This window comes from Theropithecus gelada, chromosome 17, assembly GCF_003255815.1.
Source record: "Theropithecus gelada isolate Dixy chromosome 17, Tgel_1.0, whole genome shotgun sequence".
Classification (NCBI taxonomy): Eukaryota; Metazoa; Chordata; class Mammalia; order Primates; family Cercopithecidae; genus Theropithecus; species Theropithecus gelada.
In genome coordinates, this window is record NC_037685.1 from 39,756,796 (window position 1) to 39,780,040 (window position 23,245).

Below are 23,245 nucleotides of genomic sequence, written 5' to 3' on the forward strand. Positions count from 1 at the left end.
AGCTACCCAAGGAGGGACTGTATCCAATCACTGTTTGAGAATGTACATAAGCAAGAAAACATTTTCTTTTCCTTTTCTGATATTTGCATAATATGTATTTTTAGGCAAACTTTTCTACAAAGGCTATTTTTTTTTTCTCACAAATAACGTGAAACACTCAGAGTTTTCTGGAGAAATCACTGCAATCCCTCTGAATCCATAAAGCAGGTGGTATCAGTTTCCCCAATAGGTACAATTTGCATGGGGGCCATGAAAAGGAATTAGGGGGGTGGGGAAACTTCCTTCTGGATTAAAGTCTGGGTTCATTAGATAGACAGAACTCTTTTTAAACATTTTGTTTCATTTTTCACTTTCAGAGACAGGGTCTCACTCTGTTTTCCAGGCTGGAGTGCACTGGCGTGATCATAGCTCACTGCAGCCTCAAACTCCTGGGCTTGAGCAGTCCTCCTACCTCAGCTTCCCAAGTAGCTGGGACTCCAGGCGCACACCACCACACCCGGCTACAGGAAGAACTCTTAAGGGGGCCCGAGCTTCTTTCCTTGATGTTGGAATTCAGACAAAGTGAAATCTTCCCCAACACTCTGAGGAAAATAAAAAGTAAAGCCCATACAAGCCACTTCTGTCCTCAGGGAAGCACTGGGATCCTCCTGCTGATGGCCACACAGAGCTGAAGAGCCACCAGCAGACCAGGGGCTGTGTGGCCCTCCCAGACTCTCCTCTCTGCAGTGGGGACTGGCCTATCAGAGGCTTTGGGTGTCTACAAACCACTCAGCAATGTGCGGTGGCTCATTAGAAAAAGACAGACACTCCTGTCAGTTGAGGAGCACAAAACACTGACTGCAATTACAGCATCACCAAGCGGAGACCAGGAGGGGGCAAGACTGTGGGGTGCCCAAGTCATCCCTAGTTGCCCGGCTGTCATTGCTTTCAAATGGAAAGTCCCCAGTCCCAGAACCCTCTCAATCTCAGGCACACGAGACGGCTGATCACCCTAGAAGACCGGAAAATTCAGGTGCTTATTTGCAGTGGGCAAAATCATTTTCAGTGTGAAATGTTGGAGAGTGTAAAGACCTAAAACATATTAATGTAAATGTTAATATAATGAAATTCATGTTAGGCCAGGTGCACTGGCTCATGCCTCTAATCCCAGCACTTTGGGAAGCTGAGGCAGGTGGATCACTTGGGGCCAAGAGTTTGACACCAGCCTGTCCATCATGGTGAAACCCCATCTCTACTAAAAATACAAAAATTAGCCAGGTGTGGTGGTGCACGCCTGTAGTCCTAGTTAATCGGGAGGCTGAGGGAGGAGAATCATTTGAACCTGGGAGGTGCAGGTTGCAGTGAGCCAAGATTGCGCCACCGCACTCCAGCCTAGGTGACAGAGTAAGACTGTGTATCAAAAAAGAAAAAAGAAAAAAAGAAAAAAAAAAAAAGAAATTCATGTCACTAAAACCTGCAGGGGCCTATACTGCTATTACTGTCTCTTAATAAATGTACACTGAGACAAATGGGGTAAACTGAGGCAGTTTACTAACCAAATCCCCATTGTCCTCATCCCACAGGGATCAATGTGGCTGGGGCTGCTGTGCCCAAGGCCATGATTCAGGCTGCTGGCTCTGCCGGCCAGAAAGCGGGACTGGCTCCTCGCTGAACACCTAGGAGGAGCTCGCCTGCCACCCGTTTCCTTGGGTGTTCCATTCTTTGCATGTTTTTAAAGCTGGAATTTTTTTTTTTTTTAGACAGAGTCTTGCTCTGTTGCCCAGGCTGGAGTGCAGTGGCATGGTCTTAGCTCACTGCAGCCTCTGCCTCCTGGGTTCAAGCGATTCTCCTGCCTCATCCTCTCGAGTAGCTGGGACTACAGGTGTGCACCACCATGCCCAGCTCGTTTTTGTATTTTTAGTAGAGATGGGGTTTCGCCATGTTGGCCAGGCTGGTTTGGAACTCCTCACCTCAAGTGATCCACCTGCCTCGGCCTCCCAAAGTGCTGCGATTATGGGTGTGAGCCCCTGTGCCTGGCCTAGAGCTGGAATTTTTAACTGCAGGGTAGGAGATAACAGGGGAATGCAGACAGAAGGAAACTGAATACTATCTGCGGAAACACTGAAAGGTAAACATACAAAATATCTGTCTTCCAACGCTAACTCTTAATTATCCGCAAGTATTTCTTGAAATCTGAGTTTGAGTGGATGTCATGGTGGGGAGGGGAAGAGATAGAGGTTTTTCAAATACTCCTTTTTCTCCTAGAGCTAGTCTGCCTCAGTTTCCTTTTAACCATCTAGAATGTGGACTTTTAAGATTACATGTTCCCAGGGTACATTTATCTGGAGTGTGAGTGTGTGTGAGAGAGAATGTGTGTGTGTGAGTGTGTACGTGTGTAAGCACACTGTTATACTTGTTGGCACTTGAAACCTTTTTATAAATCAAATTCTGAATATTTAAAATGAGAATTTTAGAAAACTTTCCTTGGCTAATAATTCAAGTATTATTTTGCTTTTGAGATCACACTAAATTAGATGAGAAGGACGACAGAACCAGAACTTCTCCAGTGAGTCCCTGTCTTCCAGTCCCTTATTCAGGACCACTGGCTACACTATGTCTGGGTCCCAGAGAGAACTCGGATTGAAACAAAGTCTAATTCAGTCACAGTTATCTATAAAGAGCTTATAACTAAATTTTTACACAGCAGTCCCCAGCCTATCCAGCCCTTAACGTCCTCTGAATTTGCTGAGGTAAAAAATAAAGATTTAAAAAGATATCAGGAGGAGGGTGTGATAACAACTCCACAACACTCCTGATACTGGAGTGAACAGACAGTTTAATAAAGTCAGATGCTAAAAACAGGACTTCTGCTCAGCATCTTGAAACTCCAAGAAGCAACATGCAACTGGTTAAATGTAGAGATTTCAATCCCGATGAAATGAGAACTCTACCGTGAGGGAAGTTATAAAGTGTATGTGATTATTTTATGCACTTCGTGCTCACAGAATGAATGACTCGAGTCAAATCTCGTCCCTCAGCAAACATGCTGCCTTTTGCATTTTCAAAGGGTCCATGTGGTGGTGCAGCGGGTGGTTCCTGAAAACTTCACAAATGTCTAGTGAAATCCCAGCACAGCCTATTCCAAATACACAGAGGCAGCTCGATGGGATGGAGACGTAGCCTCCAGGAGGGTGGGCACCCACCAGAGCTGCCTGATCACCTTGGGGAGAGGATCACACAGGGTGAGGAGGAGGAGGGTGGAGAGGCTTCACGAGCAGCTCCCCAGCAGGGCACGGGCACCACTTTCCAGTTCAACACCAACTATGTCAGCATCTCCTCAGTGGAGGCTGGGGAAGCCCAGAATTTAAGTCCTGCCCGACATCCACTTGCTCCTCACCCTGGATAAATTTTTATCCCCCCAGGCCTTTCCCTCATTCCTAAAGTGGAAACGGTTATATTAGCCCAGGTGATGTCACAGCGTTTTCGTAACAATCATGTTAAGTCCAAGAAAGGATTTTATAAATCATAAAACTGTCAGCGAACACAGAAACACTGCATCAGACCCTCCATTGGAGAATAGTTCTTAGCCGCTGAACTTCAGACCCCAAAGCCCGGCAATATTTAACATCCGTGCCTTCACCGCTGGTGTTATCCTAGAAGCTCAACAGAAAGTATCAGCAGAGATCACACCATACCTTATTACACAGTCTCCACCAATATGGTGCTCTGCATTTTGTTTCACCAGAGAGATGTCTCTGCCCCAGACAGAATTGTTTCAAATGTCTGGCAGGGTATTTATGTAGTGTCCTTTCTATTTCTAGAGTATACTGTGGAGTAGACTTTCTCCAGCTCTGGAACCAAGATGGGCACATAAAGGGAGCCTGTTTTAGGAAACCAGGCGACACGGGGGTGTCACATCACTTCTCACGTGCATACAGATGCCTCGTGCAGACGACACTTACACATTCGGTGTGCACAGGATGGACAGCAAACAGCAGCGCAGCCAGCAGGGATGCCCTGGGGGCGAGGTGCAGCCTCCGGCCTTTACTGGTGTACTGCAGGCCGCCAAACAGAACCGAGAAGACATCCACCATGAGGACAGAGATGCCACCGTGCAGAAGGATGTTGACCACGTGAAAGCCCACGGGGTGGAAGCCTCCCGAGAGGTAGTAGTTAATCCTGCAGAAACACAGGGAGTTCAGGGTACATGTGCAGCGGCAAGCGGCAAGAAATGGCAACGGTCTGGAGGGGAAGGCTTGTGTGTGGAAATACTAAAAGGAGAAGTGGAAGACTTTGTGCCAGCTTGATAAAAATAGCCAAGATAAATAATGCCTGTTGAGCTAAGAAGGCTGTGGAAAAGGTGGGAATGTAACTACAGGGAAAAAGGGATGAAATGGATGTGTCCAAGGCGAGTGGCACTGAAGCAACTTGCAGAGGAAAATCGAAAGGAAAGCTAGACGATGTTTTACATGCAGAAGGGGCAAGGCTGCATTCCAGGAAGATACAATATTCCACACATTACTCATGGCTACCCCCTAGGGACCTGGATTTAAGAGAGTCTTATACCTTGCTTATCCTCCAAAGGGCTCCTTATCAGTACGCCCACCAGCCTTCCCCCAGCGGAACACCCTCCGCTGGCAGGGATTCCTAGTCTGACTGCTTCTCAGCTGCTGGTGGTTCCAATTCATCACTCCTACGCTCCTGTGGGACGTCTACACACAAGTGTTTAAATGCACCCGAGAAGCAGGTATGGACGAGAACCTTTGTGAGGTGAATGCATCTATTCAGTGCAAGTGGCTCCCTGTTTAATGGAGGGGGGATTGTTTGCAAGCTGCATCTTGCTTTTGCATATTGACTTGGTAACAGTAGGAAGACTTATACCTTATTTATTTCTGTAGTGAAAAAGATAAGTTTCATCACAGGCCTCATGTCGCTTTCACTCATATTATTCCATTGGTGTTAACCAGCAAAGGGTCAAACCTCCAAGAACTGAGAAAACTATGAACCACCACCCATGTGCATGCCGTCCTTCACAGGGGCCCCGCTCGCCTTCTCTGCACCCAGACATCCATGTATGTGAGCAGCTCAGACCCCACCTGAGTCACTGACTGGACTCCTGAATGCTGAGAGCCTGCTGACACACACCTGTCTCCAATGTCACACACAAGCCGGGAGTGACCTTCCCAGGCCCTTCGATGTCACGGCTTACCTGAAAGTCAGGACGGTGAGAGGCCGGTAGGACTTGTGGCTGGTGTTGCTGCTCAGTCTACTGCCCCAGAAGTCATGGTGCCACAGGTCCCCAAGGGGCGTTTCTGCTTGGAGGTCCTGCAGGGACACAAAGGGGACGTTCTGGACAAGGGTCTCCCACCAGCCCTAAGCCAAGCTCCTCCATCTCTCACCCGGGATGCAGTCAGGCCTCCTAGCGGGGCTGCTGCGCCCAGCAGGTTCTCTATGTTGATCATCTCAAACTACACATGGGCTCACCCCACCGGGCTTCAAACACCGATCAGCTTTCACCCTCCTGGGACCAACAGCTTCCCCTGAACTCTGCAGGCCCATGTCTCTGGTGCTGTGTTCCTGCCAGCTCCCAACCCAGAGGCTCTGCATGTGCGGGTCGTCCCGGGACAGTCACCCTCAACTCTTCACGGCTCAACTCCTCCCGCCATTCATCTCCCAGCTGCCCAGCTCTGCCCTTCCTGAGCTGATCCCGTCCCTCTTCCATGGGTCTCTGGGCATCTCACCCTGTCAAGCAGTGCGTGGCACCCTGGCGACTTACAGTCACATGACTATTTGTCTGTGCCACTAGACTGGGCTCCACGAGGACTGGGCCACATCTGGGTTTGCTGGCTATATACAGAAGGTGCTTAATATGTGTCAAATATAAGTGGACCACACAGCTAAATAAGATCACTATTAACTTCTCACATCTAATAAATAGGGTAACTTACCAAAATGTCCCAGTTAAAACACAAAACTGGATAAACATATTTTCGTAAGTTTCCATTTTTGATCATGAGCTAGCAGACTATGAAATCAGGAAAAAATCCTTAATTTTTACAGAGAAAAATCACTCAATATTAAAAAAACTCTATACCTGTCTTACTGCTGAGGTAGTTTAATTTGGTACTATACTACAGATGCTTAAAATGCATTTTTTTTACATTTAAAAGATGAAAGTAGATGGCTTAAATTGTGTCTAAAGAGAAGAGAGGCAAACAAGGCACTGTGGTGGAGTAAGTAAGAAAAATGACAGATTAACTTTCTCTTTAAAGCGTAATTAAACCAATGTTTTAGGGACTAGAAATAACAACATGCTGATCATTTCCCTGGGTTGTCAGTCAAGATTCTTCATTGCAATAACCAAACTCTGATTAATTTAAACAAAAAGGGAATTCTTCAAAGGGCAGTGTGCAGCTCACAGAGTCCCCTGTGGCCTGGAAAGCCAGGGCAGGGCCACATGGCAGGAGCAAAGCCACCCATCATGCCCCGGGCACCTCGCAGAGACTGCCCGGCTGCCTCTGGGCCCCCACCTCACGTGACCAGTTCCTAACTCCAACAGGTGGGCGCACCTGACGGGACAGCCCATCTGTGCCAGTTCCCTAATCAAATCGTCTTCTGAGCACCTAAGAATGCCCCAAACAGAAATGGGTCAAATGATGGGTGGCCCCAAAGAGCAATAAAGGTCCACACCCACCGTGCAGCTCGGCACTTGCGACTTAAGCGCTTGCTGACTCAAAGGAAAAGGCTTGAAAAGAGGTGACAGATGCAAAGCTGGTCACCAATGTCCACTGTTAAGGGTGACATTTGCTTCCACAGTGATCAGCTTCAGAGGCCAGGAGTGCACTGACCACTCCCCGAGAATGGGTTAGAGATTCTGTGAAGGTCGTGTGAGTCACCTGCTCCCTTCGTTGACTCAGTGACAAGCGTGGAAACCTACCTTCTTCTACACTCTTACAGAAGCACCCGGTCAGCTGTGAGGGGCTTGGGTGGAGGATCTTTTCCTCCCTTTGAACAGGAAATGAACACCAACGAGGCTCTAAATATTTGATTAGGTGGAGCCTCCACAGCAGGGTGTGCTACAGAAAGAAAGGTCAATTCTTCCGCATAATGATTTATGGAAAAAATGTATTGTGTCTAAAATTCCCCCTAACTCCACTGTCTCAAAGATCATCATCTCAAGGAACAAAAAAGGCAACTCCACACGGCAAGGAAGCATCTGGAAAACAGTCTCTAACATCACTAAAATCCAGTAACAGCCTGTTTCACATTACTGTAGGCACAGTGCCAATGAATGGAGGAGTGCCTTTCATTAACTAGGAAAAGAAAAAGGGAGGGCTAGCAAGTTAACAAAAGGGGCACAGTGTGATGCTCCCAAAAACACTGCCAAGACCATGCTCAGCAGAACCACGAAATGGCTTCATCTGCCTCACCCACAGAAGGAACGAGAATTACACCCAGACACCAGGGCCTCCACACACAACACGGCTCGTGTTTTTGTTCTTCCTAGCTGACCAATATTTTTCAACATGGTTTCTGAATTAAGACTTTATATGTCTTCTGCTTCACACATGGAAGAGTCAAGATATTCTCACCAAAACGAATAATGGAATTTAAATAATAAAACTCTATCTTTGTGAGAAAAACAATTCTGTGGCCATTAAGCCACCAATCTGTGCTGGGCATGGTGGCTTGTGCTTGTAATCCCAGCACTTTGGGAGGCCAAGGTGGGAGCATCACTTCAGGCCAGGAGTTTGAGATCAGCCGGGCAACACAGTGAGACTCTGTCTCTACAAAAAATTTTAAAAATCAGCTGCGCGTGGTGGTGCATGACTGTAATCCTAGCTACTCGGGAGGCTAAGAAGGGAGGATGACTTGAGCCCAGGCATTGGAGGCTGCAGCGAACTATGACTGCACCACTGCACTCCAGCCTGGGCAACAGAGTAAGACTTTGTCCCCACCTCATGAAAAAGCCACCAGTTTGACATAGCTGTGTAGACTTACTTAGTTCTTTTAAGCATGGTTTAAAAAAGAACTGAAACAGAATCATCTACAGTAACTGCTGAGTGAATTTGAGGAAAATTACAAATGAAGAACTTGAATTAAAAATAAACATTGGCCGGGTGTGGTGGCTCATGCCTGTAATCCCAGCACTTTGGGAGGCCAAAGTAGGCAGATCATCTGAGGTCAGGAGTTCGAGACCAGCCTGGCAACATGGTGAAACCCCATCTCTACCAAAAAATACAAAAATTAGCCAGGCATGGGATGCCTGTAGTCCCAGCTACTTGGGAGACTGAGGCAGGAGAATTGCTTGAACCCTGGAGGCGGAGGTTGCAGTGAGCCAAGATTGTGACACTGCACTCTAACCTGGGCAACAGAGCAAGACTGTCTCAACAACAACAACAACAACAAAAACCCATTAACAATGATCTAGTCTGTGCCATCAAAATGGAGATCAATTGCAATATTATGTCACAAATAAATATACGCAAATCAGTCATGTTCCCCCCCATACAATACATGCTTGTCACAGAGAGAGTTCTCAACATTTTCAGCATGAAAATGACTTTCCACTTATTTGGTAGAATCCATGACTTTAGATTTTTAAGAGCATTCAACAGTGTTACAAAGAGTTGCTCTAATTATATCTAGCAGGGAGCTAAATGTGTATTTTCCTCCAAGTCTTCTTCACTGGCTAAGGAACACACAGAAAATATCTTCTGAGTAATAGATAGTCGAGAGACTAACTTGTGCCATTTCCGAGTTCTTTCTCCTCTGGGTCTTGCTTGCCTCTGCATTTCTTGCTCTGGTTTGTAGCCTGCTTGAATCTTTTTCATCTTTTCCCACAAACCTCTTTCTTTTGCCCTAACTCCGGGTAGGGAGTGGAAAAAGATTACCATTTTTCCTGCACTGATACATAGCAACCACTGGTAAGCAAAATTGACTGGGATTCTGCAAGTCCAGCAAAACTGACTCTCCGAACACCAAACAAGCAGGAACTGCAGCGCCCATTGGCAGCACATTCCTCTTGCCCCAGCAGCTGTCAGCAGGCTGTCCTGACAGTCTCGGAGAAGGACAAAGCGGCAGCCAGCTCCCTGCCTGCTGCTGAAGACGCACCTTCTGGCAGGTGATCGCACCCGTCCATCACTGCAGCAAATGCATGATGGGTTTTTTTTTTTTTTTTTTTGAACAACTGTGGAAATGTTTCACAAAATCTGAAATACTAAGTCTGCAATGCCCTGCAATACCCTTGCCTTGTCATCTTAGAAGAACGGCCTCTTTGATCCATATGGGGACTGGGGCTCTTGAGGGGAATGTCTGAGCTCAGGCAGGGGTTCGGAACCTTGGTGACAGCAATAAGAAAGGCACTAAATCAAGGAGGCGATGTTGAAAAGAGACAGAAAAATCGAGAGCACCATTGGGGCCCAGGCCAATGCTTAACCTACGTTCCACGGAGAACAATGCAACACAAACTTAGATGATTACTGAGACACAGGTGGGCGGTTAAGTTTACCAGAAGAGAGTTGAGATACAAACCTTATTGTTAACAATAGCTTCTGAGTCATCAAAGACAAAGTCTCCATCATAGCTGCGTGCAAAACACACAATGGCAACCAATCCCACTACTAACTTAGCCCAGAGTGGAGGAAGAACAGAAGATGGAAAAATGTGATCCAAATCAGTGTCCAACACGGCCATTCTGAAAACTGCAGGCTGGTGGCCCCCGGCTCCAGCATTATGCTGGTTAGGAATCTGCAGGAAAGACAACACCATATAAATATTCATCAACACTGGTAGGACCGTTTCTGCAGTGGGCACCGTGAGTAACAGCTAGATAGTCATTTATGCTATGATTTTATAGGATGTGATCATTAACAATTTGAAGCTGTGCTTCCCAAACTTTAGTGGGCAGAAAAGTCACACGGGACACATGTAGATACCTGGGCCCGACCACAGGATCTATCAAATCAGATGCCCTTTGGTTTCTGATGCTGGAATACCCTTTAGAAACATGAATTTAATGGTATCCTCATCAAGCCCACAAGGCAAATCATTTTTAATCATCCTTGAACCAGTTTACAGAGCCTAAAAAAAAGAAGTTACCATCTTACCTCATCCAATCAAGAAAAATCAATAAATAGTCATTGCTGGGTTTTAGCACACTGCGTGTGTGGCAGGAGAGAGGGTAGTGTGTAAAACACAATCCTGCTTCTGAAAGAGCTTATGGCCTATTTGTAGCATTCAGGCACACAGGCCAGGGAGCTGAGACTCTGAGACAGAGACAGGGGAGTTGAATGGAGAAACCCTAAGGCGGGGCACAGGATCGAATGCTGGGTTCCTAGGCTAGTGGCTCGACACAGAGGACAGATAGAGGAAATGACTGGTGGGGACAATATCTTGTCCCAGAAAAGGCTGAGCCATACAAAGGAAAGGAAGGGAGGCTATTCGATGTGAGGATATGACCTTCAATCCTGGTGAAAGAGTCAAGATAAAAATATATACTATTTTGAACTTTTCTTTCAAATGGGCATAATGTTTCTCACCGGGGATGCCTGTGCCCTATCCTTGCCATGTGTTAGTTGTGCGGTCCTGTGCACAGCCTCTTTCCTCTCTGAGCCCACCCCCTGCGGCCCTCTGGAAAGCATCTTAACGGTCAGTGGTGAGAGGTGCCTGATAGCTTCCTGCCTTGGAATTCGCCAAAACAAATCCCAACCTACCCCCAAACTCACACTTTTATCTGTCCCCATTCCCACCACATCCTGGACAGGGGCTTTCTTTGGACTTACCAGGATCAGGTTTGGGTCAGACTGCTTGGTTCTGACCTGGGGTACCTCTGGGCAACTCACTTGACCTCTCTGGGCCTGTTTCCTCAACACTAAAATGGGGGGGGTGGTAGGAGTGCCTGCCTTCTAGAGTTGTCATGAGGGTTAAACGGGATTCCCAACACCGCCTGGCTGTAATGAAGGCTCAGGGGAGGCCAGCTATTATACTTTCTTCCAGAAGGCTGAAAGCAGAGGCACAGGATGATTTTCTGTGGGAAATCCCTTTTAGTATCTGGTTGATTGGTACCGAGGCTCCTGTCTTTACTAAGGGACCTGGACCCTGTTCTTTTCCTGCCGAGATGAAAGAGAATCCCAGCCCCCTGATTGGGAAGACAGTTTGGATGTATTTGTTTCTGGATCTCTAAGTGGATACCCCAGACCACGGAATCAATAAAAAGCCAGCCAAATAGGCCACCTGAAGTCACAGGCATCCTTCTATAGCCTTCTGTCTGAGTGAAGATGGAGACAGATCCAACAGGCAACGGGACACACCATTCCATGATGATGCTGTCCCCTTCCAGGAGCCAGAAGGAGGCTCAGATGTATAATCCAGAGATGAAACAGGCCACAACTCTTTCACTGCTTGTCTCTCAAGCCTCACAGCCTGACGTAAGGCATGCTCTCAGCAAGTGCTGGGGGAATACTGCAGCTACTTTTCCTTTCCAGTCAAAGGATAAACCACTTCTCGAATCTAAATTACAACGCAAACATAACACAGGTCAGCACACAGGCCTCAACATCTATGCTTACATTTCAGCTAAAGAAATTACTCCTGCTACTTAAAAAACAACAAATCAAGGCTGGTTGCAATGGCTCACACCTGTAATCCCAGCACTTTGGGAGGCTGAGGCGGGTGGATGGCTTGAGCCCAGAGGTTCAAGACCAGCCTGGGCAACAAGGTGAAACCCCATGTCTACAAAGAAATACAAAAATTAGCTGAGTGTGGAGGCGCATGGCTGCAGTCCCAGCTACTCGGGAGACTGAGAGGTGGGAGTACTGCTTGAGCCCAGGAGTTCCAGGCTGCAGTGAGCTGAGATCACACCACAGCTCTACAGCATGGGCAACAGGGTGAGACCCTGTCGGACACAACAAACCCCAACAAAGCCAAACACTGAATAGTTAGGAAGATACTATGATTTAACATGGAGAGAATAAGAAAATTTAGAAAATTACTGTGAAGGAAAACAAACAATTTATAGCAATTTGAAATGCACAATAGAGTCATGAGTTGACAAAAGGTCATGTAACTGGTTTTGACGTTATCTGCTTTATTGTTTCAATAGTGAATTTACTGGCTCATGCAATATATTTTTGGAGATGGTGTCTTGCTATGTTGCCCAGACTAGATTCAACTTTTGGGCACAAGTAATCCTCCTGCCTCAGTCTCCCAAGTAGCTGGGACTACAGGAGTGTACCACTGAGCCTGGATATTATCTGCTTCAGTCCCAAATATTTGAAAATTATTTCACACACGTTTGTCAAGGTTCAAATGGCCTTCTAAGTAGAATACTAAATCAGGAAATACTTTGTGCTCCTAAATTAGCAGCCGTACCTCAGATTGCTTAGAACATGACTATGTTCTAAGCATAGTCATGTTCTAAGCAATATATGTTCTAAGCATAATATGTTCTAAGCATAATCATGTTCCAAGCAATATGTTCCAAGCAACAGCCCCAGTATATATAAGGTAGACTGTGGACCGTACCATCAACCAGGTACCCTGGTAGGCCAGGTCCAAACTCTTGGGAAGTCAACTGGATGGATGACTCAGTGGATCTCAGATGATCTCCTCCTCTGCTCTTGCAGGGACAGCAGAGAACCTGGCCTACCTCCAATGCCCCTGCCCCCACATCATTTCCTAGTTCTGGCTGGCTCTCCCCTCCTCGCTGTGACTCCCCTGCTTCTCTATCTCAGGGGGCTCCTTCTCCTTTCTCCAAGGCCTCCCTCATCTTTGCTGCCACCGAAAATACTGACAAATGCTCTTTTCTTTCAAGGGATTTACTGTTCATGTACATAGTGGAATAGTTTGGAAAATGCCTTTCACTAGGAAATGCAAAAAAAAAAAAAAAAAGCTACAATTTGTTAGAAGGCCAGGCAAAGTGATCAGTCTAGTCCAGTGGTTGAGACCAAAGGCTCTGGTGACGGACAAACCTGGACCTGCCGGCTGCACGACCTTGAACTGCTTAGTCTTTCCAAGAATCAGTTTCCTCACTGGGCACAACATGGTACCACCACTACTTTCTTCAGAGGGCGGTGGTAAAGGATTAAAGGGAGAAAATGCATGCAAACAACCAGTTCTCATTATTGTTAGATTTTGGAGAAATTAGCCGCTGCTTCCTAGTCCCTGACCGCCTGTCTTGAGCACACCCATGTTGCGACTGTTTATTCCTGCAGATGGGCTGAGCACTAGGGCCAGCAGCAGCCCATTGGGTGACCTGGTGCAACTGAGAAAGGCAGACCCTTCTTTTGGGCAGATCCAGGGCACATGGCTTCCTTGGTCCGGTGTCTAGTACAAACTGTACAACCATACACAGTGACCCTGTTCCCAACTCTCCTTCCTCTAACACTAAACGACTTCTGTTCCTCAATGACCTGAGCCAGGCTTGGCACTCAGGTAAAAGAAGCCCTGTCTGAGTAAGGTGGTAGAGATGGGGGACCACCCTCTCTACACCCCTTCCCCTTTTTTTTTGAGACAGGGTTTCACTCTGTCACCCAGGCTGGAGTGCAGTGGTATGATCATAGCTCATCACAGCCTCACTCTACTGGGCTCAAGGGATCCTTCCACCTCAGCCTTCCAAGTAGCTGGGACTATAGGCATATACCACTATGCCTGGCTATTTTAAAAACTTTTTTGTAGAGACAGGGTCTCACCATGTTGCCCAGGCTGGTCTGAAACGCCTGGCTTCAAGCGATCCTCCTGCCTCGGCCTCCCAAAGCATGGGGATTACAGGTGTGAACCACCGTGCCCAGCCTCCACCGTTTTTTACACTCAGGCCATGAAATAGGAAGGGATGCTCTGTTTTCTTCCAGATGGGCCCTAGCTTGCACTTTCTGGTCCCTCTTCTCCACGTGATGTCCCGCCTGGCTCCTCTGCCATAGCTGGATCGTTAGTTCACCTTATGAAGCAACAAGAGAGACCCACTGTGGCCTCAGCTACAGGCCAAGCAGAGGGCACAACCCGGGAGGAATGAAGTCAGTGTTCTGCTCGCTACCTGACTCCTGCAACAGAATCAACTGGCCCCTCAACAGGGGCTGAAATCTGGAACAAAGCAGAGGTCCCTTTATCCTACAATTTCTCAAACTTCTCGTATCAAGCCTCTGTTTTCAGCAGGTTAAAACAAATTAATTATCTGTGAGAAGGTCAAAAAGACCCCACACAGGGACCTGCGAAAAACAAATGTCATCCAGCTGTGAACCATGAGGACCCAATGACAGCTGACACAGCAGCCTGGACTGCAGTAAACAGAATGGCGACACCAAACCTAAATGTTTCCCCTTGGAAAAATTAGCAGCAGCCACCTACAGAAGAATATTCCTCTCCAGGCATCCAGGGGCCTGCTGACCTCTGCCCAGCCTTTCTACCTCACCTGTGACATTCAACCACATAGCCAGCCATCCTCTGCCACGCTGAGAGGTGACAGCACCTCTGGGAATCAGATTAGAGAACATGATCACTTGTGACCCCACATCCCCGGTCCTGGCAGTTTCCTGGCTGATCCGATCCTGGGCCCCTCAAGGCAGAGGCGTGAACCACCACCACCGCCCTCCTCCGTGCAGTGCTGAATTCATGCTACTGAAGGCTAAGGTATCGTCCTGCTGCGACGGCCTTCCCATTTATAATTCAGTAGCGCACGAGGGCCATGGCTGCCTATAGCAAGAATGTGAGTGGTTCGATATTCACAGCTCCACTGTCCCAGAAAGTTTCCAGCTCGCTAGCTTGTAGCCATTTCCCCCATCTAGGTGCGCTGGCCGTCATTTTACCCCACCTCCATCTGGGGCGTGCCCGGCGCAGACAGGACTGCAGAGAAAGGGGACAGGGAGGGGACCTAGGCAGTCCCTACTATAACTGTTTCTCAAGACATTCTCCCCATGCATTTGCTATCCCGGGGAAAGAGCGAAGTGTGGGATGACTCATAGTGGCTAAATCTTTCCTCTAACTCCTCCCTTCTTTTGTGTGTTGTTAAAAAAAAAAAAAAGAAACACACACACACAGCCCATAGTCACAACATCAACAAGACTAGAAGCCCCGCAGAGTTCGCAGGAGGTGGGCAGTGGCTGCGCCACCTGCTCGGCTTCCCCAAACTCTGAGCCCACGCCGGGAAGTGGCGGCTCGGTGGCCCCGGGCGCCCGGGCCGCTGGCCCCGCGCTCGCGCCGCTCCACTCCGCAGCCGAGCATGGAGTAGCAGGCGCTCGCGGCGCGGTGGGGGAGCCGCCGCGGAACCCAGGGCAAGCAGCCAAGCGGCCCGGCTGTGTCCAGCCATCGCCTGCGCCGCGGCCAGCTGGCGGCCAGGCGCGGGGCCCCGCGGCCAGATGGCCGCTCCGGGGACGCGCCGCAGGCGCCGGGTGCCCCCGGGCCGAAGGAGCGCCCGCGCGGCTGAAGGCAGGGGCTGGGGGCGGCGACCTCCGCTCGGGCTGAGTAGCGCAGGGGCCCGAGCGGGGCGCGGGGAGGTGGGGCGCGCAGCCTCAACACCGCGCCCTTTGTCCCGTGTGCAGCTCACACAGGGGCCCGCGTCTCCCCTGACCCCAGCCCGGGCCGCAGCTCAGGTCCCGGAACCAACTCCTCTAGCAGCGCCGCGGCCGGGCCCGGGCCACCGTGCGGAGCTCGGGACTCGGCAGCAGCGGGGAGCCCGCACCGGCTCCGCGTCCAACTCCACTAGCCCCGCGGCGCGCTCGGCCCTGCAGGGGCCGCCCCGCGCGTTACCTGCAAGGAGCCTGAGCCCCGGCCGCATCGCCCTCCCGGGTGCGGAAACTCCGGCGGCTCCAGGCGCCCGCCCGGACCTGACAGGGGGAGGGGCCGCCCGCGAACCGCCCCCCTCGACCCCCCCGCCGCGCCCCTGCCCCCCGCCCCGCGCCTCCCGCAGCTCCCCACGCGCCCGGGCTCCCCACCAACACCCATCTCGACCCGCCCCCTCCGCCCGACCATTGGCTGCTGCTCCCGTCACTTTCAGGTCGCAGCCGAGTCCCTCCTCAGCTCATTGGCGGACGCGCCGGTGACGTCAGGCCAGGGGGCGCTAGTCGGCGGCGAAGGAGGCGCAGGGACAGACCGACCAGGCGGGAGAGGAGGAAGCCGGGTTGTGGGCGCGGAGCTGAGGCGGGGCCGGGGCGGGAAGAGGCGGCACCAGCCTGGTCGGGCGAGGCTAGCTGCGAGAGCCCGGGTGAGCCCTCTTTCTTCCTCCGCGGTCCACGTGCGGGACCCTATTTCTGGCCTGTGTCGCACTTCGCCCGCGCGGTGGTTTCCGCGCTGGGACTGCGGCGTCCTCGCAGAACAGCCAGAACTTCACTTCTTCCTGTCCGGGAGGAGTTTTTTAAAATGTGCGTGTCTCCACCTTCTGCTTCTCAGAACAGAACTGACTGAAGCCGTGTTCTTCCTGCTGAGACCGTGCTGCCCCATCGACCCTGCTGCGGCCAGAGCCACCCAGGGCGGGCCCATTCACCGCAGGCTCGGGCCACTTGGTCCCAAACCTCCACTCCCATCCGGGTGGCCGGCACATCCCCCACACTCCCACTCTGAGAGGTCTTTGCTGCCTGCTTCAGGAAAAAAGAGAAACTTCTTCCACTTTCCACCGGCAAAACTGCACTACCTGCTCCCTACATCACCGACCCCCCCCCTCCCCTCCCCCCCGGTCCGTTTTTCCAGTATCGAAGAATCCGATCCATTGCTCCCTCTGGGCTGGAATCCGTATCCTCGGCATTTCATCATTCCCAAGACTCTACTCCACTTCCCCTCGCACCGCTGAAGTTGGTGAAAGGCGCCTCCCCCCAGTTTTGTCGTCTCTCAACTCCATTCACGTGTTCTTTTTCACACCCGGTGAAATTGCCTGTTTAGTGGTCGCAAGTAACATCCACATCACTAAAGTCAAAGGACACTCTCCTTTCTTGTGTTACCTGATCTTCCTCCTTAAAACACGTCTTCCTGTGGCGGGAGGGTGCTCCAATTTCCTATCTGTCCCTAGTCTTGGCGTGCTTGTCTGCTCTGGGTGACCACCAAGTAACAGAGTTTTCAAGGTCTCAGACCTTTCCTCTCCACAGTTTTTCCCTGAATGATTTAACCTGCTGTCAACATTTAAATCAATATATCCCATATTTACAACTCTAATCTTTGCTCCTCTGAACTCCAAATCCGTTTGTCTAGCTTCCTATTCAGCTATTCCTCGTAATAAGCACCTCAAATGGAACCCATCCAAAGCTGAATGTGTGCTTTCCCTGCTTGCTTTCAACTCCCTGTCTCCCTGTGATAGTGAAGACACCACCATCCAGTGTTTCCCAAACTCTGCCTTCACCCAGCATCTAACAAATTGCCAAGATTCTACTTCCTAAATATCTCTGCAGTCTGTCCACTTCCTTCCATTTCCAGTATTAGGTATCATAATGTGCTTACTGCACATGCGTCTTCCCGGCCCACACTCAGTGATGTCTCATTGGTAGACTGTAATGGGCCATGGTCGAAGTATTTACACCATGGAAATTAGCCAACATTATGAATCAGGGATCGATTTGTTTTGCTGATTGTCTCTAGACTTAAGAAAGTGATGGGGAAAATGTTAATAATGTAGATTAAACTTTAAAATGTGTTGTGCTTAGTGCTGAAACAAAAAGATTGCAGTGTAATGAGTTTATACAAGGGTTAGAAGTAGTTTAACACATCACATATCAGATTTAAGGACAATAAATTTGTTAGCAAAAATCAGTGTGTAATTTCACTAGTCACATCATGGTTGAGTTACAAGCATCGGATAGATTCAGATACAAGCCTTTGGCAAAAAGGAACCAAAACTTTCTGTGAGAATCAGTCAAGTAGACAGAACTGACAATAAAGAGTGTCTGCCTATTTTTTACTTGTGTATTGTTTATTACACATCCTTTATATCAGAAACATTTATAACACACATATGGTTGTATATGTAGGCACACATTTCTATTTTCCCCAGAGTCAGTTGTTGAACCTTTACCAGCACACTGCTGACTGACATAGAATCACCAGTGCCTGGTGGAAATAAAAAGCAGATGAAATTTTAGTCGGGTTTTTTTTTTTATGTATATATACTTTAAGTTCTAGGGTACATGTGCAGAATGTACAGGTACGTTACATAGGTATACATGTGCCATGTTGGTTGGCCGCACCCATCAACTCGTAATTTACATTAGGTATTTCTCCTAATTCTTTCCCTCCCCCCAGCACCCCACCCACTTACAGGCCCTGCTGTGTGAGTTTCCCCACCCTGTGTCCATGTGTTCTCATTGTTCAACTCCCACCTATGAGTGAGAGCTTGCGGTGTTTGGTTTTCTGTCCTTGCGATAGTTTGTTGAGAATGATGGTTTCCAGCTGCATCCATGTCCCTGCAAAGGACATGAACTCATCCTTTTTTGTGGCTGCATAGTATTCCATGGTGTATATGTGCCACAGTTTCTTAATCCAGTCTATCATTGGTGGACATTTGAGTTGGTTCTGAGTCTTTGCTATTGTGAATAGTACCACAATAAACATACATGTGCATGTGTCTTTATAGTAGCATGAGTTATAATCCTTTAGGTATATACCCAGTAATGGGATCACTGGGTCAAATGGTATTTCTAGTTCTAGATCCTTGAGGAATTGCCACACTGTCTTCCACAATGGTTGAACTCATTTACACTCCCACCAACAGTGTAAAAGTGTTCCTGTTTCTCTACATCCTCTCCAGCATCTGTTGTTTCCTGACTTTTTAATGATCACCATTGTAACTGGCATGAGGTGGTATCTCATTGTGGTTTTGATTTGCATTTCTCTGATGACCAGTGATGATGAGCATTTTTTCATATGTCTGTTGGCTGCATAAATGTCTTCTTTTGAGAAGTGTCTGTTCATATCCTTTGCACACTTTTTGATGGGTTTTTTTTTTTCTTGTAAATTTAAGTTCTTTGAAGATTCTGGATATTAGCCCTTTGTCAGATGGGTAGATTGCAAATATTTTCTCCCATTCTGTAGGTTGCCTGTTCACTCTGATGATAGGTTCTTTTGCTGTGCAGAAGCTCTTTAGTTTAATTAGATCCCGTTTGTCAGTTTTGGCTTTTGTTGCTGTTGCTTTCAGTATTTTAGTCATGAAGTCTTTGCCCATGCCTATGTCCTGAATGGTATTTCCTAGGTTTTCTTCTAGAGTTTTTATTTTTTTAGGTCTAACGTTTAAGTCTTTAATCCATCTTAATTTTTATATAAGGTGTAAGGAAGGGATCCAATTTCAGCTTTCTGCATATGGCTAGCCAGTTTTCCCAGCACCTTTGTCAAAGAGGGAATCCTTTCCCCATTGCTTGTTTTTGTCAGGTTTGTCAAAGAGGCGCAGTCTCGCTCTGTTGCCCAGGCTGGAGTGCAATGGTGCAATGTCAGCTCACTGCAACCTCCGCCTTCCCGGTTCAAGTGATTCTCCTGCCTCAGCCTCCTGAGTAGCTGGGATTACAGGCACTCGCCACCATGCCCAGCTAATTTTTGTATTTTTAGTACAGACAGGGTTTCACTAGGTTGGCCAGGCTGGTCTCGAAGTCCTGACCTCAGGGTATCCATCCGCCTTGACCTCCCAAAATGCTGGGATTACAGGCACGAGCCACCACGCCTGGCCTAGTCAGTTTTATTATTGTCAACTCTCTATAGACAATGCACCCCTTATTTCCTGCCTTCAGGATGGCTTTTCCCCACATGGCCCCTCTTGGTGGGCCCCTGCTTCCCAGTACTCTTGGATTGAAGGCCTCAATCTTTCATGATCTGCAGTGCCACAGCATGATCAGGCCCCTTGCCTGCTGCTCCTGAGTCATCTCATGCCTCTCTCTCCTGCATTCCCTAGGCCCCAGGCATGTTGGCCTTCTTGTATCCTCCAGTGTGCTCTGAGCTCCTTTCCATCCTGGGCTGTGCACATGCACCTGCAGTGCTCCCTCCTACCCTCCTCCATCACACCTGGCTACCTCTACTTTAGAGGTCTCCAACTCCCCAGGGCCATGGATGGGTATCCGTCTATGGCTTATTAGGAACCCGGGTGGCACAGCAGGAAGTGAGCCTGCCAAGGGAGCAGTACCATCTGAGCTCCACCTCCTGTCAGATCAGCAACAGCATTAGATTTTCATAGGAGTGGGAACCCTACTGTGAACTGTGCCTGTGAGGGATCTAGGTTGCAAGCTCCTTATGAGAGTCTAACTAATGCCTGATGATCTGAGGTGGAACAGTTTCATCCTGAAACCGTTGCCCCAACTCCATCCATGGAAAAATTGTCTTCCATTAAACTGGTCCCTGGTGCCAAAAAGGTTGGGGAGCAACCTTTCGCTGCCCTAATTCATTCTTCAGGTCACTACTCAAATGTCACCTCCTCTGAAAACCCTTCCCTGAATTATCTCCCCAAACACATATAGGTCCATCTGTATATACTCTCATAGCTTTTATTAAAACTATAATTAACCAACAGTGTGGCCATTTGTTTAAAGTCTATCTCTAACTATCTCATTAGACTGTAAGTTCCATGAAGGCAAGAACCATGTCTGTGTAGTTAACTCCTGCACCCTTGCAGCTACCATGCCTACCACACAGCAGGCATTTAACAAGGTATCTCCTAGAGAAGCACAACTCTTAAGGTCGCATTACATGTTATTAGCAATACTGGAGTTAGAATCAGAGTCTCCTGACTTTATCCAATGTTCTTTTGTGCTGTAAATTGTGAAGCCAGCCATAACCAAAATGATATAACACTATGTGCAAAGCATAGGGGCAGGCTCTGTGGAGAGGATAAAGGTAAACATGACACTGATTCCACCTCTTACAATCTTATGGTTTAGTAAGAAGGATAAGATGCAGGGAAAATTTCCCTGTTCCTGCTCCGCTAAACTGACCACAACCCCTTGCCCCCATCATGCCTTCTGAATGTGACAGCGACCCCCAGCCCCTTGGACAGGAGCTCTGGGGTTGCTGTCACACATGGAAGGCATGATGGTGGTGGGCCACTCAATGTGCTCCAGGCACTGTGCTTGTGTTATTTAATTCTCACAAAAGTTCTGGCCAGGCACGGTGGCTCACACCTGTAATCCCAACACTTGGGGAGGCCAAGGAGGGGCAGATCACTTGAGGTCAGAAGTTCAAGACCAGCCTTGCCAACATGGTGAAACCCCATCTCTACTAAAAATACAGAAAAATAAAAAACAAAAAACTAGCTGGGTGTGGTGGCAGGCACGTGTTATCCCAGCTACTTGGGAGGCTGAGGCAGGAGAATAGCTCGAACCTGGGAGGCAGAGGTTGTAGTTAGCCAAGGTCACACCACTGCACTCCAGCATAGGTGATACAGCAAGACTCTGTCTCAAACAAACAAACAAACAAAAAATAACTTCTTATCGGGGGAACCCACCCCCGACGGTTATCGTGGGTTCTTTTCTATTCCCTAAGCATCTCAACTGGTTTGAGAAATAAAGGGAAAGAGTACGAGAGAGAAATTTAAAGCTGGGAGTCCGGGGGAGACATCACGTGTCAGCAGTTTCTATGATGCTCCCTGAGCCGTAAAACCAGCAAGTTTTTATTAGTGATTTTCAAAAGGGGAGGGAGTGCATGAATAGGGTGTGCATCACAGAGATCACATGCTTCACAAGATAATAAAATATCACAAAGCAAGTGGAGGCAGGGCAAGATCACAGGACCACAGGATGGGGCAAAATTAAAATTGCTAATGAAGTTTCCGGCACGCATTGTCATTGATAACATCTTATCAGGAGACAGGGTTTGAGAGTAGACAACCTGTCTGACCAAAATTTATTAGGTGGGAATTTCCTCATCTTAATAAGCCTGGGAGCACTACAGGAGACCAGGGCTTATTTCATCCCTTCGGCTTCGACCATAAAAGGCAGCCACTCCCACGAGGGCCATTCATATGCCTACCCTCTGGGGCTCATTCTCTTTCTCAGGGATGTTCCTTGCTGAGAAAAATAATTCAGCGATATTTCTCCTATTTGCCTTTGAAAGAAGAGAAATATGGTTCTGTTCTGTCCTGCTCACCAGCAGTCAGACTCCAAGTCTTATCTCCCTTGTTCCCTGAAGATTGCTGTTATCCTGTTCTTTTTTCAAGGTGCCCAGATTTCATATTGTTCAGACACACATGCTCTACAAACAATTTGTGCAGTTAACACAATCATCACAGGGTCCTGAGGCGACATTCATCCTCCTCAGTTTATGAAGATGACGGGATTAAGAGATTAAACTAAAGACAGGCATGGGAAATCACAAGGGTGTTGATTGGGGAAGTGATAAGTGTCCATGAAATCTTCACAATTTATGTTCAGAGATTGCAGTAAAGACAGGCGTAAGAAATTTTAAAAGTATTAATTTGGGGAACTAATAAATGTCCATGAAATCTTCACAATGTATGTTCTTCTGCTGCAGCTTCAACCAGTCCCTCTGTTTGGGGTCCCTGACTTCCTGCAACAACTTCTGCCAAGTGCATATCATTATCCTCATCCTACAGATGAGAAAGGAAGCACAGAGAAAGGTCTGGGGTTAAACTGTTAGTACTTTACTCAATGAAGCCAAGGTTGGGCACACAACCAAGGGATGTAGTCAGAGAGTTAAAGAACCCCCTACCTGCCTAATAAGGTTATGTCGGACTGGAAAGAACTGGAACAAAAAAGAGAGTGCATATTGTGTTGTCTCCCCATACCTTCTCCCTTATGAAGAGTGGATGTCAAAAGTTGTTGGAGGGAGATGAGTCATTTGAGCCTTTGGGGATAACTACTTTCAGTTAGCTTGTTTGTAGATTTGGGGGTGGTTGAAATGGTTTTGGTGTCTGGGAAGTCTTTGGGCTCTGAAATGTGCACACAGGTGCACTATAATTTGCATGAATAGAGCCCTCTGGAGTTGGGCGGGGCACAGCTCTCCCAGGTGTACGCAGCTTCCCTGGACTTGGAGGACTCCTTTCATGAGAGCCCCTCAGCCCTAGGAGAATGTAAGGGGACTCTCATATTTCCTTCTTGCTTGCCACCCCTGTTCACCAGACAGAAATTCCATCAAGGAACAGCATGTACACTGGACAGCAGGAACAACCCTCACCATATACTAGCAGGGACTAAAATGTGGTTGCTGGGCAAGGAACACCTCAACACTTGTCCTCAAAAAATGTACAATGTAGAGAGAAAGAGAGAACACATAAACAACCTGTATGACATAAGGCTAAATGATAAATACTGTAAATGGAGCACTAGAGAAAAATGCTCAGATGACAGAGTGGTCATTG

At 48.2% G+C, this 23,245-nt stretch overlaps 1 protein-coding gene across 5 annotated transcripts in view; it reads right to left on the minus strand.

Annotated features, from left to right (window-relative positions):
• Nucleotides 1-15,929, minus strand: part of TMTC4 (transmembrane and tetratricopeptide repeat containing 4) — a 70,064-nt gene extending 54,135 nt beyond the window's left edge. For 4 of the 5 annotated variants that reach the window (XR_003116511.1, XM_025364582.1, XM_025364581.1 and 1 more), the window contains exons 1-4: nt 15,721-15,929; nt 9,514-9,729; nt 5,189-5,304; nt 3,942-4,158 (exon numbers count right to left, since the gene is read on the minus strand). Coding sequence is in view for 4 of the 5 variants with exons in the window: in XM_025364582.1 (XP_025220367.1) it covers nt 3,942-4,158; nt 5,189-5,304; nt 9,514-9,729; nt 15,721-15,915 (744 nt within the window). In the remaining variant the exon portion in view is untranslated. The remainder of the gene's footprint in view (nt 1-3,941; nt 4,159-5,188; nt 5,305-9,513; nt 9,730-15,720) is intronic. The other variant, XM_025364584.1, reaches the window with a different exon arrangement.
• Nucleotides 15,930-23,245: the final 7,316 nt, after the last annotated feature.